We start from the raw sequence: 15,596 nt of genomic DNA on the forward strand, positions 1-15,596 counted from the left end.
TTGCAATTTATTGCCCTGGCCACATCTGCAGTCCTCATGCCTCCTTGCAGCATGCCTAAGGCACATTCACGCAGATGAGCAGGGACCCTGGGCATCTTTCTTTTGGTGTTTTTCAGAGTCAGTAGAAAGGCCTCTTTAGTGTCCTAAGTTTTCAAAAATGTGACCTTAATTGCCTACCGTCAGTAAGCTGTTAGTGTCTTAACGACCGTTCCACAGGTGCATGTTCATTAATTGTTTATGGTTCACTGAACAAGCATGGGAAACAGTGTTTAATTACAACAGGCCTACCAGGATATATATATCCTAAATAAAGGAAAATAAGTTTAGGCCTAACCCCAGATAGATAGGGATATGCTGGTGGAATGCAATGACACCGACATGTATTTCTTTATGTCAAATGGCTTCTGCATCTGCTATACAGATATAGACGTATAGAGGGAGGCTAATTCATAAAATTTGGATCAGAATATTTGGTAAGCGGGCCTTTCCGGGTGGCACAGTGGTCTAAGGCAGTGCATCGCAGTCCATGCGGCATCACTATAGACCCGGGTTCGATCCCAGGCTGTGTCAAAACCGGCCGTGACCGGGAGTCCCATAGGGCGGTGCACAATTGGCCCAGCGTTGTCCGGGTAATGGGAGGGTTTGGCCAGGGGGGGCTTTACTTGGCTCATCAGGCTCTAGTGACACCTTGTGGCGGGCTGGGCACCTGCAGGCTGACTTCAGTCATCAATTGAACAATGTTTCCTCCGACACATTGGTGCAGCTGGCTTCCGGGTTAAACAAGCGGGTGTTAAGGAGTGTGGTTTTGCGGGTCATGTTTCGGAGGACGCACGACATGACCTTCGCCTCTCCCGAGCCCGTTGGGGAGTTGCAGCAATGAGACTAGTTCGTAATTGAAAAAGGGGGTAAAATACAACAAAAAATATATAATCATATTTGGTGGGCCTGAAACAGTCTTCATCACCTCAAGTTCAACTGTTGGAGTCAGTTGGAGCGGCGGGGCGCAATGCCTACATATCATAGGCCTGCAATAGCTAAAGCTTAATAATAGCCAAACATTTCTAAACTTTATTAGGGTAATATCAAAAGTAAGTCAAGTCATTGTTTATAGGGAAAATACAAGCAGAAGAGTGAATGTAAACCAGGTAAAAAAACGCACTACCCTCCCCTGTGCACGCCCCAAAAACACAAACTTGTAAATTTCAAACGGTCCCTGACCTGTCCTTTCTCCCTCCCCCACACCTCAGGAGGCGGTGTCCTAACTTTCAATCTGTTGCCGTGGTGAAGGGGGATGGGGTGAAGTAGTAGGTAAAGTTTTAGTCTGAGCTCCGATTAAACGAGCTGACCAATTAACCCAGCTCCTCCCTTCTCACCTCCCTTTACTTGTTTCTCCCTCATCTCACCTCAGATGTCTGATTCACACTATAGGGCCAATCCGACCTGCACTCTGCTAACTCAGATAATGTATTTTCATACTGTCCTTTCCAGCATGGTTCCAGCAGCTATGGTGGATGTGTAACCAGCTCAGCCCAGTACAGTTCCCACACATTAAAATACTGTCAAGAACATTGACTGTGTATCAGCATGAGTCTGTGTTTATCTAAACAATGTGTGAGAGTCTGACAATGTGTGTGTTATTTGTTTCAGCATAACATTATCTGCACTATAAATCAATGTGTGCTATGCTGCCATTCCATGCATGGCTGAACCAAGGATCAGACTCTTCATAACCTTCTCAATGCAGACCATACTAGCAACAACCTCGCTAGTATGGTCTGACAATTGATCTGAGAGAATATTATCACAGAGGGCTCCCGAGTGGCGCAGCGGTCTAAGGCACTGCATCTCAGCGCTAGAGGGGTCACTACAGACCCTGGTTTGATTCCAGGCTGTATCACAACAGGCCGTGATTGGAAGTCCCATAGGGCGGCGCACAATTTGCCCAGCGTCGTCCGGGTTTGGCCAGAGTAGGCCGTCATTGTAAATAAGAATTTGTTCTTAACCGACTTGCCTAGTTAAATAAATAAAAAAGTAGCCCTTTCTTGCAGTCAATGACCAAAAACACCCTCTTTGGCCTCATGGGTGGAATGTTATTAATATTTTTCATAATTTCATCATTAATAAATATTAGATTTTTTTTAATGACGAAATTCTGGTGTTTCTATGTCAAATAGTTTTTTTTATATTTCAGTCTTCTGTGACGTACCCTACCGTTCAAAAGGTTGTGGTCACTTAGAAATGTCCTTGTTTTTGAAGGAAAAGCACATTTGTTGTCCATTAAAATAACATCAAATTGATCAGAAATACAGTGTAGACATTGTTAATGTTGTAAATGACTACTGTAGCTGGAAACGGCTGAATTTTTATGGAATATCTACATGGGCGTACAGAGGCCCATTATCAGCAACCATCACTGCTGTGTTCCAATGGCACATTGTGTTAGCTAATCCAAGTTTAGCATTTTAAAAGGCTAAGTGATCATTAGAAAACTCCTTTGCAATTATGTTAGCACACCTGAAAACTGTTGTTCTGATTAAAGAAGCAATAAACCTGGCCTTCTTTAGACTAGTTGAGTATCTGGAGCATCAGCATTTGTGGGTTCGATTACAGGCTCAAAATGACCAGAAACAAAGGATTTTCTTCTGAAACTCGTCAGTCTATTCTTGTTCTGAGAAATGAAGGCTATTCCATGCGAGAAATTGCCAAGAAACTGAAGATCTCGTACAACGCGGTGTACTACTTACTCCCTTCACAGAACAGCACAAACTGTCTCTAACCAGAATAGAAAGAGGAGTGGGAGGCCCCGGTGCACAACTGAGCAAGAGGGCAAGTACATTAGTGTCTAGTTTGTTTCTCAAACACCTCACAAGTCCTCAACTGGCAGCTTCATTAAATAGTACCCGCAAAACACCAGTCTCAATGTCAACAGTGAAGAGGCGACTCCAGGATGCTGGCCTTCTAGGCAGAGTTCCTCTGTCCAGTGTCTGTGTTCTTTTGCCCATCTTAATCTTTTCTTTTTATTGGCCAGTCTGAGATTTGTATTTTTCTTTGCAACTCTGCCTAGAAGGCCAGCATCCTGGAGTCGCCTCTTCACTGTTGACATTGACACTGGTGTTTTGTGGGTACTATTTTAATGTATGTATGTATGTATGTATGTATGTATGTATGTATGTATGTATGTATGTATGTATGTATGTATGTATGTATGTATGTATGTATGTATGTATGTATGTATGTATGTGTGTATCTATGTATGTGTGTATCTATGTATGTAGATATTCCATAAAAAATCAGCCATTTCCAGCTACAATAGTCATTTACAATATTAACAATGTCTACACTGTATTTCTGATCAATTTGATGTTATTTTAATGGACAAAAAATGTGCAGGGACATTTCTAAGTGACCCCAAACTTTTGAACGGTAGTATATATAAAGTGTAATATTGGGATGCAAACTCAAAATTGAATATATTTTAACTCTATATGTGACATGGCACAGGTGTCTATTTTATAAAGCACATAACCATGTGTGTGAGGTGTATACTTTTGTTTCACAGTAGATTTGTTTAAGACTTACCAAGAATCACTCTGTGTGACCCTGATTTAGCCCACTGCAGTAAAATGTTAATTGTGTGTGTGTGTGGGCTGGTGTTTTGTGGCAATACCTCTGTGTCTGTTGGTGGTTTTGTCGAACATGAGCATGGCATCATCAACCTATGAGAGACAGAGAGACACAAACAGTTCACAAACACAAACAGACCCCACAGAGCCCCAGGACAGCAACACAAATCATGAGAAAACAAAAAGATAACTACTTTAAACATGGGAATGCATCAACAACAAAAACAGAGAAAACTGGAATGTTATTTGGCCCTAAACAGAGAGTACACAGTGGCAGAATACCTGACCACTGTGACTGACCCAAAATTAAGGAAAGCTTTGACTATGTACAGACTCAGTGAGCATAGCCTTGCTATTGAGAGAGGCTGCCATAGGCAGACCTGGCTCTCAAGAGAAGATAGGCTGTGTGCCCATTGCCCACTAAATTAGTTGGAAACAGAGCTGCATTTCCTAACCTCCTGACAAATGTATAGAGATACATATTCCCTCAGATTACATAGACCCACAAAGAATTTGAAAACAAATCCAATCTTGATAAACTTCCATTTCTATTAGGTTAAATACCACAGTGTGCCACCACAGCAGCAATATTTTCCACACTGTTACAACATAGCCAATAATATAACAATGTTTATATTCTTTTAAAACTTTTGTGAGTGTAATGTTTACTGTTCATTTCTGATTGTTTATTTCCCTTTTTGTTGATTGTCTATTCCACTTGCTTTGGCAATGTAAACACATTTCCCATGCCATTAAAACCGTTTGAATTTAATTTAATTGAGAGAGATGAGCTTGGACACCACGCACGCGCACACAGACACACACACACACACACACACAGGCCATTACACAGCATGGGGCTTCATTGTCCCCCCTTCAGGGCCTGTCCTTTGGAGCAAGAGAGGAGAGGGGGCCAACAGATGGAGAAAGAGGAAGGGAGCAGGGGGGTGACAGGTGACAAAGGAGGAGGACAGAAAGAAGGGGGGACAGGGGAAAGAATGTGGGGGAGGTAAAGAGAAAAGCGGAGAATGAGAAGAGATAGGAAGAGGAGGTCCCATCTCTGTGAAGTTAAAGAGTCGCTGTTTAACTCACTCCCAAAGTTCCACACTCTTAGAAAAAAAGGTGCTATCTAGAACCATAAAATGGTTATTCGGCTGTCCCCATAGGAGAACCCTTTGAAGAACCCATTTTGGTTCAGTGTACAACCCCTTTCGTTCAAGGTAGAACCCCTTTGGTTCGAGGTAGAAAACGTTTGGGTTCCATAAAGAACCCTTTACACAGAAGAGAGACTGAAGAACACTTTTGGAACCCTTTTTTCTAAGAGTGTAGGAGGGACTATTCTCTCCCCCTTCTCTCTCTCTCTCTCTCTCTCTGTTTAGTAGGGGGGATAAGCTTTTCACAAACTCTGTGTCCTGTTCTCTCTTTGTTTCACTCTCTCTCTTTCTTCTCCTCTCCACAAAGTTTACTATTCCCATGGAGACCCTGTAAAGAATTTAAATTAGGAGAACTCACCCTCCTCTCACTACTCTCACTATGAATAGAACTACAGAGAGGGAGAGAGAGGGGTGGGGGGATGTAGAGAGGGGGACACAGTTGAAAAAGGGCTTACTAGAAGGAGAGAAAATGAATTTTGCGTGGACTTGAAGAGAGGAAGCGAGAGATAGTTCAGGACAGAATAAAGATGGGAGGGGGATTGGTGCATACGAAAGAGTGGGTCGAGAGTGAAAAGGAGAAAAGAGTTGGGGGAGAGAGAGAGGGTTGGATGGACAGAAAGACAGACTGAGGGAGAGGCAGGGAAAGAGAACAAAGAGAAGAGGGGGCTTTGTCAACACGCACCCATTTAATTCTTCCTCTCCCTCCGCTTTTCTTTTTTTCTATCCCACTCCCTGCAGCCCTATTCATGCTGACCTCCTCCTTCCCTCCCCTCTTCGCTCTCCTAAGAAAGTTAGCACAAAGTCTCCTCTAATAGAGAAACTGTGAAACTACTCCATGTTTTGCCAGTGAGAGACATTATCAGTTGTACCAACGCTAACACACGCACACACAGCATGACTGCATTGCTATTTTCATTACCTATCAGCGAAGTGTAATGAAACTTAACACAGGGTGAAATGTGAGTGGAGGAAAGCTCTAGACTCAGTTTGATTTCTAACCTTTGAGATCATCTGATAGTGTCTTAATGAAAGCAGTGCATATAAAAAATATATTTAGTTTATTTCAATCTGACAACAAAGTTCACACAAGCTGTGCGTGTGTGCATCTGTCTCTCTGACTGTGAGAGAGGATGTGGCAGAAAGATTTTGTGTGTGAGTGTATGTATCTGGGTGTGTGTCCCTGCGTGTGACCATGAAATATGGAAAAGGTCAGGGTTGGAGACCTGTTAGTCCAAGTGAGTCTCTCTCTCTTCCACACACACACACACACACACACACACACACACACACACACACACACACAGTCCACCCTCTATCCTTCATTCAGTTTTATCTCCCTCCTCTCCCTTCACCCTTACGGTCCTTTAATGTCACGGTTGTCGTAGGAACGGGACCAAGGCGCAGCGTGTGTAGAGTTCCACATCTTTATTCCAAAGTGAAACTTCAAGCAAAAACAAATAAAACAAATAAATCAAATAAACGAACAACTAAACGTGACTACGTGGTGCACAGGCACGAACACAAAACAACATCCCACAAACACAGGTGGGAAAAATAGCTACTTAAATATGATCCCCAATTAGAGACAACGATTACCAGCTGCCTCTAATTGGGAATCATACAAAACACCAACCTAGAAAATATAAACTAGAACACAACATAGAAATATTAAACTAGACTACCCCCTAGTCACGCCCTGACCTATTACACCATAGAGAAACAAGGGCTCTCTATGTTCAGGGCGTGACATTTAAACCCAATGACAGAGCACAGTCGGGACAGGGACAGCAAGTGGACAGCTGCAGCACCAGAGACATGTTATCATAAGCGGTGTGTTACATGTTCAAGTAGGTCCCTGTTAGCATTAGGCTAACGCGTGTGGGTGTGAACACAAAACAGCCACCTTTAGCCCTATTATCGAGCTGTGTGGATGGCTAATGGTGAATTATACGAATTTACTAGCTAGCTAACATCTTGAAGCTTATAGCTGTGGGAAAGCTTTATTGCCGTCAGTATCAATAACAAAAGTGTTAGGCCAACAGTTACAGAGTCACGAGGATATGCAACAAGCTAGCATTGTGTTTGAGAGGAAAGTTAGCCTCCAGGCCAAAGTCAAAAGGTAATCAGCCTGTTGTCCACTGTGTCCAGAGCAGTTTAATACTATCTGGCTGAACTATAGTGTCTAGTATTTACCTCAGCACAGTTCACACTCACTGCCCAGCAGAGAGAGCATGCCCCTTACAGCATGGCACATAACATTCTCACAAGGAACTTTTCATGAACGTTCTGAAGACATTTTCAGTCACACTCTCACCTCAACCACCTTACTCTCTCCTCTCTGTTTCACTCTTCCCTAGCTCTCTTTCCTTCCCTCTCTCTCATCCCTCTCTCCACCCAGCTCTCCAAACAAGCCAGCAGACAAAGTGTCCAGTGAAGCCCTCTAATTGCAAACTCACATGGCTGACTGGAGCCCAACTTATCCGTCTGGCCTGTCCACCCCTCTATCTCTCCCCTCCCTCTATCTCCACACCTCCACTACCCCTCCCCCATCTCGCTCGTCCATTTTGAAGGACAAAATTAGGCCTATAGTTTACTGACTCTTCAAAGTGAAGCTGGTGCTGTGGTATTACTGCACTGTACTTTGAGGTAGAGTGCTATCCGATGGTTTCCCAGTACTGTTTGGGAGGACAGGTCTGGGAATGGGATAGTGGGAACGCCAGGACAGAGTGCCGGGGAACACAGCGGACTTCTGGCCAGGCAAGGCAGGGGCGTAAAATGAGACGTGTCTCTGTGGGATTCTGACCTGCTTCCCAGATAAACATGGTCGCCCGTGAGCGCTGGGATCGGCTCGGTTGAGCAACCCATGTACAGTTACATCCGGTTGGTCAATCACATCAAAGAAAAAAGGGCTTACGTTTTGCACTAGACTGACATTGACCTAATTTGGAAGTGCACAGACAATAACGGTAAGAAATTGACAGTTCTGTTGAGCGTGCCTGTCACGTCCTGACCAGTAAAGGGGGTTATTTGTTATTGTAGTTTGGTCAGGGCGTGGCAGGGGGTGTTTGTTTTATGTGTTTCGGGGTTTTTGGTTTAGGTTCTATGTTAGTATATTTCTATGTTTGTTCTAGTGTGTCTATTTCTATGTTTAAGTTTCTTGGGTTGACCTTCAATTGGAGGCAGCTGTTCCTCGTTGCCTCTAATTGAAGGTCCTATTTAGTAGGGGTGTTTTTTCCTGTGTTTTGTGGGTGGTTGTTTCCTGTTTTGTGTATGTTGCACCTGACGGAACTGTTTTCGGTCGTTTGTTGTTTGTTTGATTTTGAGTTAAATAAAAGTAATTATGAGCACGTCACACGGCGCGTCTTGGTCCCCATTAGACGACCCGCGTTACAGTGCCAGATGATTTGACGAGACTATCCATTGTTAACCTGTTGGGGGTAGGGGGCAGTATTGACACGGCCGGATAAAAAACGTACCCGATTTAATCTGGTTACTACTCCTGCCCAGTAACTAGAATATGCATATAATTATTGGCTTTGGATAGAAAACACCCTAAAGTTTCTAAAACTGTTTGAATGGTGTCTGTGAGTATAACAGAACTCATATGGCAGGCAAAAACCTGAGAGGATTCTATATGGGAAGTGGCCTGTCTGACAAGTTGTTGTTCATCTGGGCTCTTTTTATTGAAGACTGAGGATCTTTGCTCTAACGTGACACTTCCTACGGCTCCCATAGGCTCTCAGAGCCCAGGAAAAAGCTGAACGATATCGAGGCAGCCTCTGGCTGAAACACATTATCGCTTTTGGCAAGTGGCCGATCAGAGTACTATGGGCTTAGGCGCGTGCCCGAGTCGACCCCATGCTTTATTTTCTTTCGTCTGTTTACCTAAATGCAGATTCCCGGTCGGAATATTATCGCTTTTTTATGAGAAAAATGGCATAAAAATGGATTTTAAACAGCGGTTGACATGCTTCAAAGTACGGTAATGGAATATTTACAATTTTTTTGTCATGAAATGGGCCATGCTCGTAACCCTTATTTACCCTTTCGGATAGTGTCTTGAACGCACGAACAAAACGCCGCTATTTGGATATAACTATGGATTATTTGGGACCAAACCAACATTTGTTATTGAAGTAGAAGTCCTGGGAGTGCATTCTGACGAAGAACAGCAAAGGTAATAACATTTTTCTTATAGTAAATCTGACTTTGGTGAGTGCTAAACTTGCTGGGTGTCTAAATAGCTAGCCCTGTGATGCTATCTACTGAGAATATTGCAAAATGTGCTTTCACCGAAAAGCTATTTTAAAAACGGACATATCGAGTGCATAGAGGAGTTCTGTATCTATAATTCTTAAAATAATTGTTATGCTTTTTGTGAACGTTTATCGTGAGTAATTTAGTAAATTCACCGGAAGTTTGCGGGGGGTATGCTAGTTCTGAACGTCACATGCTAATGTAAAAAGCTTGTTTTTGATATAAATATGAACTTGATTGAACAAAACATGCACGTATTGTATAACATAATGTCCTAGGTGTGTCATCTGATGAAGATCATCAAAGGTTAGTGCTGCATTTAGCTGTCTTCTGGGTTTTTGTGACATTATATGCTAGCTTGAAAAATGGGTGTCTGATTATTTCTGGCTGGGTACTCTGCTGACATAATCTAATGTTTTGCTTTCGTTGTAAAGCCTTTTTGAAATCGGACAGTGTGGTTAGATTAACGAGAGTCTTGTCTTTAAAATGGTGTAAAATAGTCATATGTTTGAGAAATTGAAGTAATAGCATTTATAAGGTATTTGAATAACGCGCCACAGGATTCCACTGGTTGTTACGTAGGTGGGACGTAAGTGACAAACTCCCTCCAAAACACGCTGCTGTACAAATCAAATGCTGGAAGCCCAATGTGGAAATCTGCAAAGATTTTATTTGGCCCAAGCATCCTCTATGCGGAGATACTTGTCAGGATCCTCCACCAGAACTCTTTTTCCTCTACCCCCTTTCTCTCAGTCTCTTCCATCCTTTAGTTTATTGCTCTCTCTCCGCCTCAAAGTGACATCATTAAGCCCCTTCTAAGGGGATGGTGATTCTGCCTTTCTAGAAGGTTTTTTGTCCACTGCTGCTCAAGACAGTCAGGACACAGTCTTTTAAGTTGGTGAGTGTGAGACATAAGCCTCACACACAGACATACTGCTAAATTACCAAGGGACATTGGCTAAAGCAGGTCACCAAGGCAACAGACTGAGACAGGTGCAGGGGGTAAGATTGTGTTTTGGGATGGGGTGTGTGTGTTTATGATAGTGTGTGTGTGTGTGGTTTTTTTTGTGTGTGGGGGGGTCTTGTGGCAAGAGCAGCTGTTGCATTAGATTAGTTCAGATTTAGAGACCCTTCTCCTCCTCCTCCCCACTGTCCTCCCTCCCTAACTACACTCTCTCGCTCAAACCTCTTCACTCGTTCTCCCCCTAACACCTCTCCACCCCTTCACTCGTTCTCCCCCTAACACCTCCCACCTCTTCACCCGTTCTCCCCCTAACACCTCTCCACCCCTTCACTCGTTCTCCCCCTAACACCTCCCACCTCTTCACTCGTTCTCCCCCTAACACCTCTCCACCTCTTCACTCGTTCTCTCCGTAACAACTCTCCACCTCTTTACTCGGTCTCTCCCTAACACCTCCCACCTCTTCACTCATTCTCCCCCTAACACCTCCCAACTCTTCACTCGTTCTCTCCATAACAACTCTCCACCTCTTCACTCGTTCTCTCCCTAACACCTCCCTACCCCTTCACTCATTCTCCCCCTAACACCTCTCCACCTCTTCACTCGTTCTCCCCCTAACAACTCTCCACCTCTTCACTCGTTCACTCCCTAACACCTCCCACCACTTCACTCGTTCTCCCCCTAACACCTCTCCACCACTTCACTCGTTCTCTCCCTAACACCTCCCACCACTTCACTCGTTCTCCCCCTAACAACTCTCCACCTCTTCACTCGTTCTCTCCCTAACACCTCCCACCTCTTCACTTGTTCTCCCCCTAACACCTCCCTACCTCTTCACTCGTTCTCCCCCTAACACCTCCCACCTCTTCACTCGTTCTCCCCCTAACACCTCCCTACCTCTTCACTCGTTCTCCCCCTAACACCTCTCCACCTCTTCACTCGTTCTCTCTCTAACACCTCCCACCTCTTCACTCGTTCCCCCTAACACCTCCCTACCTCTTCACTCGTTCTCCCCCTAACACCTCTCCACCTCTTCACTCGTTCTCCCCCTAACACCTCTCCACCTCTTCACTCGTTCTCTCCCTAACACCTCCCACCGCTTCACTCGTTCTCCCCCTAACACCTCCCACCACTTCACTCGTTCTCTCCCTAACACCTCCCACCTCTTCACTCGTTCTCCCCCTAACACCTCCCACCGCTTCACTCGTTCTCCCCCTAACACCTCCCACCACTTCACTCGTTCTCTCCCTAACACCTCCCACCTCTTCACTCGTTCTCCCCCTAACACCTCCCTACCTCTTCACTCGTTCTCCCCCTAACAACTCTCCACCACTTCACTCGTTCTCTCCCTAACACCTCCCACCTCTTCACTCGTTCTCTCCCTAACACCTCCCACCTCTTCACTCGTTCTCCCCCTAACACCTCCCTACCTCTTCACTCGTTCTCCCCCTAACAACTCTCCACCTCTTCACTCGTTCTCCCCCTAACACCTCTCCACCTCTTCACTCGTTCTCCCCCTAACACCTCCCACCTCTTCACTCGTTCTCTCCCTAACACCTCCCACCTCTTCACTCGTTCTCTCCCTAACACCTCCCACCTCTTCACTCGTTATCCCCCTAACACCTCCCTACCTCTTTACTCGTTATCCCCCTAACACCTCCCACCTCTTCACTTGTTCTCCCTCTAACACCTCCCTACCTCTTCACTCGTTCTCCCCCTAACACCTCCCACCTCTTCACTCGTTCTCTCTGTAACAACTCTCCACCTCTTCACTCGTTCTCTCCCTATTACCTCCCACCTCTTCACTCGTTCTCCCCCTAACACCTCCCACCACTTCACTCGTTCTCCCCCTAACACCTCCCACCTCTTCACTTGTTCTCCCCCTAACACCTCCCTACCTCTTCACTCGTTCTCCCCCTAACACCTCCCACCGCTTCATTCGTTCTCCCCCTAACACCTCCCACGACTTCACTCGTTCTCTCCCTAACACCTCCCACCTCTTCACTCGTTCTCTCCCTAACACCTCTCCCCCTCTTCCTTCCCATTGATTCAAGACTGTTTGTCAACTTTCTTTCCAACTGTTCCACTTATCATCCCTTTATGACACTTGTTCTTCAGCCTATTTGGAACTTCTCTTACATTTGAGTGAGAGTTGGTTCTTCTCATACATGTCTGTGTTCCTCTTCTCTCCTGCAGTTTGAAAACACTTCCCTTCTGAGTACCCCAACCTCTCTCCAGGAGGTGCCCCTCTTTCTCCCCCTTCCCTCTTTCTCTCTCTCTAGCCACTCCTCTGTCATCCCAGCATGAGTTTGCCTTTCACTGCATCTCATTCAAATAGGCTTAACTGACTGGAAGAAAAATTTAACAGCCGAAGCAACTCAAACAACAGCAACGGAAGAAAAATGGAAGACAGAAGTGCTAATATCCATCAGAATGCCTTTTGACAGTAAATATCAAACATAATGTTGTTGAGATCCCTCTCCCCCTCTTCTCCTTCCTCCCTTTCAACTGTTCTCTGAAATTAGCCACGCTTACCCTGTCTCTAACCAAAATGTGGAATAAGAGAAAAAGAGAGAAAATGTCACGACTTCCGCCGAAGTCGGTCCCTCTCCTTGTTCGGGCGGTGTTCGGCAGGCGACGTCACCGACCTTCTAGCCATCACTGATCCATTTTTCATTTTCCATTGGTTTTGTCTTGTCTTACATCACACCTGGTTCCAAGCTCATCAATTACATGTTGTGTTTTAACCCTGTTTCCCCTCATGTCCTTGTCGGTGATTGTTTGTTTGTATGTGATGTGCAAGTTATGTTCTGGTGCGCGACGGGTTTTGTACTCACTTTTATTATTTTGTATAGTTTGGTTTTCAGAGTTTTGTTAGCACTTATTAAACGACTCCGTTTATACCAAGTTCGTTCTCCTGCGCCTGACTTCCCTGCCACCAGCACGCACCCATTACAGAAAAAGGGACACAAATAGACTGAGAAAACATGAGATACAGAGTGATGGGGGGAGAACTGGAGAACTACTACTGACTCAATATATACATGTAGTACAGGGATGGGTAACTTTGATGGGGTGGCGGCTACAAAAAAATGTTGTACAGCTAATTTCCTGCCATTCTAAACATTTTGCCATAGGGTGGAAAGAAGTGTTTGCAGTTTTTAATATGATATTTGAGTTACACTGACTAACAAAATCAATGAGGGCCCGCCGGGCTCTAATTCGACCTTGATTACTACAAGTTTAGATAGCTGGCCAATCTAAAAATCGTTAGCTGACATGGGTTAATTGAGTGACTATCAGGGACTGACATAACAAGAGAAAACCCATTGATGGACAAACACATTTCGAAATTGCACCTTGGTCTACTATTCTACCTCACAACAGTAAGTTGAGTTCCCCAAAAAATCAACATTTTATCCGAGGGCCTTCAAACGGTGGTCTGTCTGCAAGCGGCCTGCAAGTTCCCGATCCCTGATCATGTCAACAAACGTGTCTTAAGACAGTGTGTCACATTTACCTTTCCAAACTGGTCAAAGTACTGCTTGACGTCTTCGATGGTTGTGTTCACAGAGAGACCTCCCACAAATATCTTCTTTGTCCTGGTCACCAGCTGACAACACAGGGGAAGAGGACACACAATCATTAACACACAGCAAATTGAAAAGGTAGATGTTTCAGATAATAAAGCTCTAAGATCTGTTAAGCAGTAAAAAAATATCTAGGGAGGGGGTTTGCCACGCACTCGGAACAGCATAGTACAGTAATAACACAATTCATTTGACCCAGTGTGTGACTGTGTGTATGAGTGTGTATGTGTGCATGAGTCTTTAGGCTGGTAGAGCCCCCCCGCTTCTTATGTATCGGGGTCATATACAGGTCAGATGAGGTTGGGGGTAAGGGAGGACGGAGGATTGCTGCTCCTTCATCACGTGAACGGAATATAGGAACATAATCTTGTGCGGCAGGCAGGCTTCCCCTGATTGTACATGGCGGCTGTGACGTCACCTTGGCGTCTAGGAGTTAACCCTGTCAGGGATGAGAACTCACCTTGGGCTGGGCTCTACGAGGAAACGCCACCTTGGGATCAATCTGGAAAGAGAGGGAGATAGAGAGAGCAAGGGAGAGACGATGTGTTAGAAACAGGTGGAGAAAAACATTTAGAGATCATACTGGTAATGGTGACTCAAAGTTCAAGACAATGGACCACAAACATGAACGATACAAACTTTATGATACAAAGCTTTTCTGGTATTTGAAAGGTATTACATTCCATTTCTATGACAATCCCCAACCTGTGATACACTGGAATTATATGACTTTATCCAATGTAGTGGCAGACTGCATACCACTAGCCTGGTCCCAGATCTGCTTGTCTGTCTGGCAAACTCCTATGGTCACGCCATATGAGTTGGCAAGACAGCAAGAACAGATCTGGGACCAGGCTAGCATACCACAGTATAATACTCTACAATAGCAAAACAACACTTTAAATTCACACAGTATATCAATGAATAGACTCATGTTGACAGTGAGTACTTGTGGAAAACACTGTCTGAACCGAGAAAAAAGCTTCTGTGCAAATCAGAGCATTGTATGCCGTGGAGGATTTGCATAAAGGCTCAGGTTTTCAAGTCAAATCAGGGGCCGCGGTCGTGTGAGGCTCTGTTGGTATGAGCATTGGTCTAGGAATGGCAGTGTTATGGGTTCCATTCATGCTGGGGTTACATACTACTAAAATCTACACTGACTGTACAAAACATTAGGAAAGTGCTTTTGAACAAGGTATGGTAGTAGGTGCCAGGTGCAACGGTTTGAGTGTGTCAAGAACTGGAACTCCGCTGGGTTTCTAACGCTCAACAGTTACCAGTGTGTGTATCATTAATGGTCGTCCACCCAAAGGACATCCAGCCAACTTGACACAACTGTGGGAAGCATTGGAGTCAACATGGGCCAGCATCCATGTGGAACGCTTTCGACACCGTGTAGAGTCCATGCCCGACGAATTGAGACTGTTCTGAGGCCAAAAGGGAGTGCAACTCAATATTAGGTAGGTGTTCTTAATGTTTTGTACACTCAGTGTATGTACTCACTCTACTTTAAGTCGCTCTGGATAAAAGCATCTGCTAAATGACACATTAATGGCTGATGTTTGAGTGAGACAGAGGGCTCCTCCTCACCCCATGGTGTAGGACGGAGAGGAGGGGAGGACTGTCATCTCCGGCTGCCTTCAGAGTGACAGAGGGTACAGTTGACGACGGAAGGGGACTACATAGCATGGCTACGTTGGCAGGTGTGGCACAACAGCTCTTGTCGAGTGTTGAGCACCTGGAACTTTTCAAATTCTGCTTCTCATTTACTCCACATGCCAGGAAGAAACCATGAATTCTACTGATGATCTCACACTTGTCGCTCGATACATATGCCTAATGACACTTGACTGAATTGGCCCTTGTGGCAGAGTGATCACACCATGATACAAACAATCATTTCTTGGGTCAAACAAGAGCCTGATCATCCCAATAGTTTAGTGCCATTTTATTTCAAAACATTCCTATCAAGCATGTTCATGTTCCCTCTAGTGCTCATGAATCAGTAAAA

General features: G+C 44.8%; 1 protein-coding gene across 2 annotated transcripts in view; it reads right to left on the reverse strand.

Annotated features, from left to right (window-relative positions):
• Window positions 1-15,596, reverse strand: part of LOC106583321 (RNA-binding protein Musashi homolog 1) — a 43,763-nt gene that overhangs the window by 12,489 nt on the left and 15,678 nt on the right. For both annotated transcript variants that reach the window (XM_014167377.3, XM_014167376.3), the window contains exons 5-7: window positions 14,046-14,087; window positions 13,516-13,608; window positions 3,668-3,716 (exon numbers count right to left, since the gene is read on the reverse strand). In XM_014167377.3, the coding sequence (XP_014022852.1) occupies window positions 3,668-3,716; window positions 13,516-13,608; window positions 14,046-14,087 (184 nt within the window). The remainder of the gene's footprint in view (window positions 1-3,667; window positions 3,717-13,515; window positions 13,609-14,045; window positions 14,088-15,596) is intronic.

The sequence above is a fragment of the Salmo salar genome, chromosome 22 (assembly GCF_965601325.2).
Source record: "Salmo salar chromosome 22, fSalSal1, whole genome shotgun sequence".
Taxonomy (NCBI): Eukaryota; Metazoa; Chordata; class Actinopteri; order Salmoniformes; family Salmonidae; genus Salmo; species Salmo salar.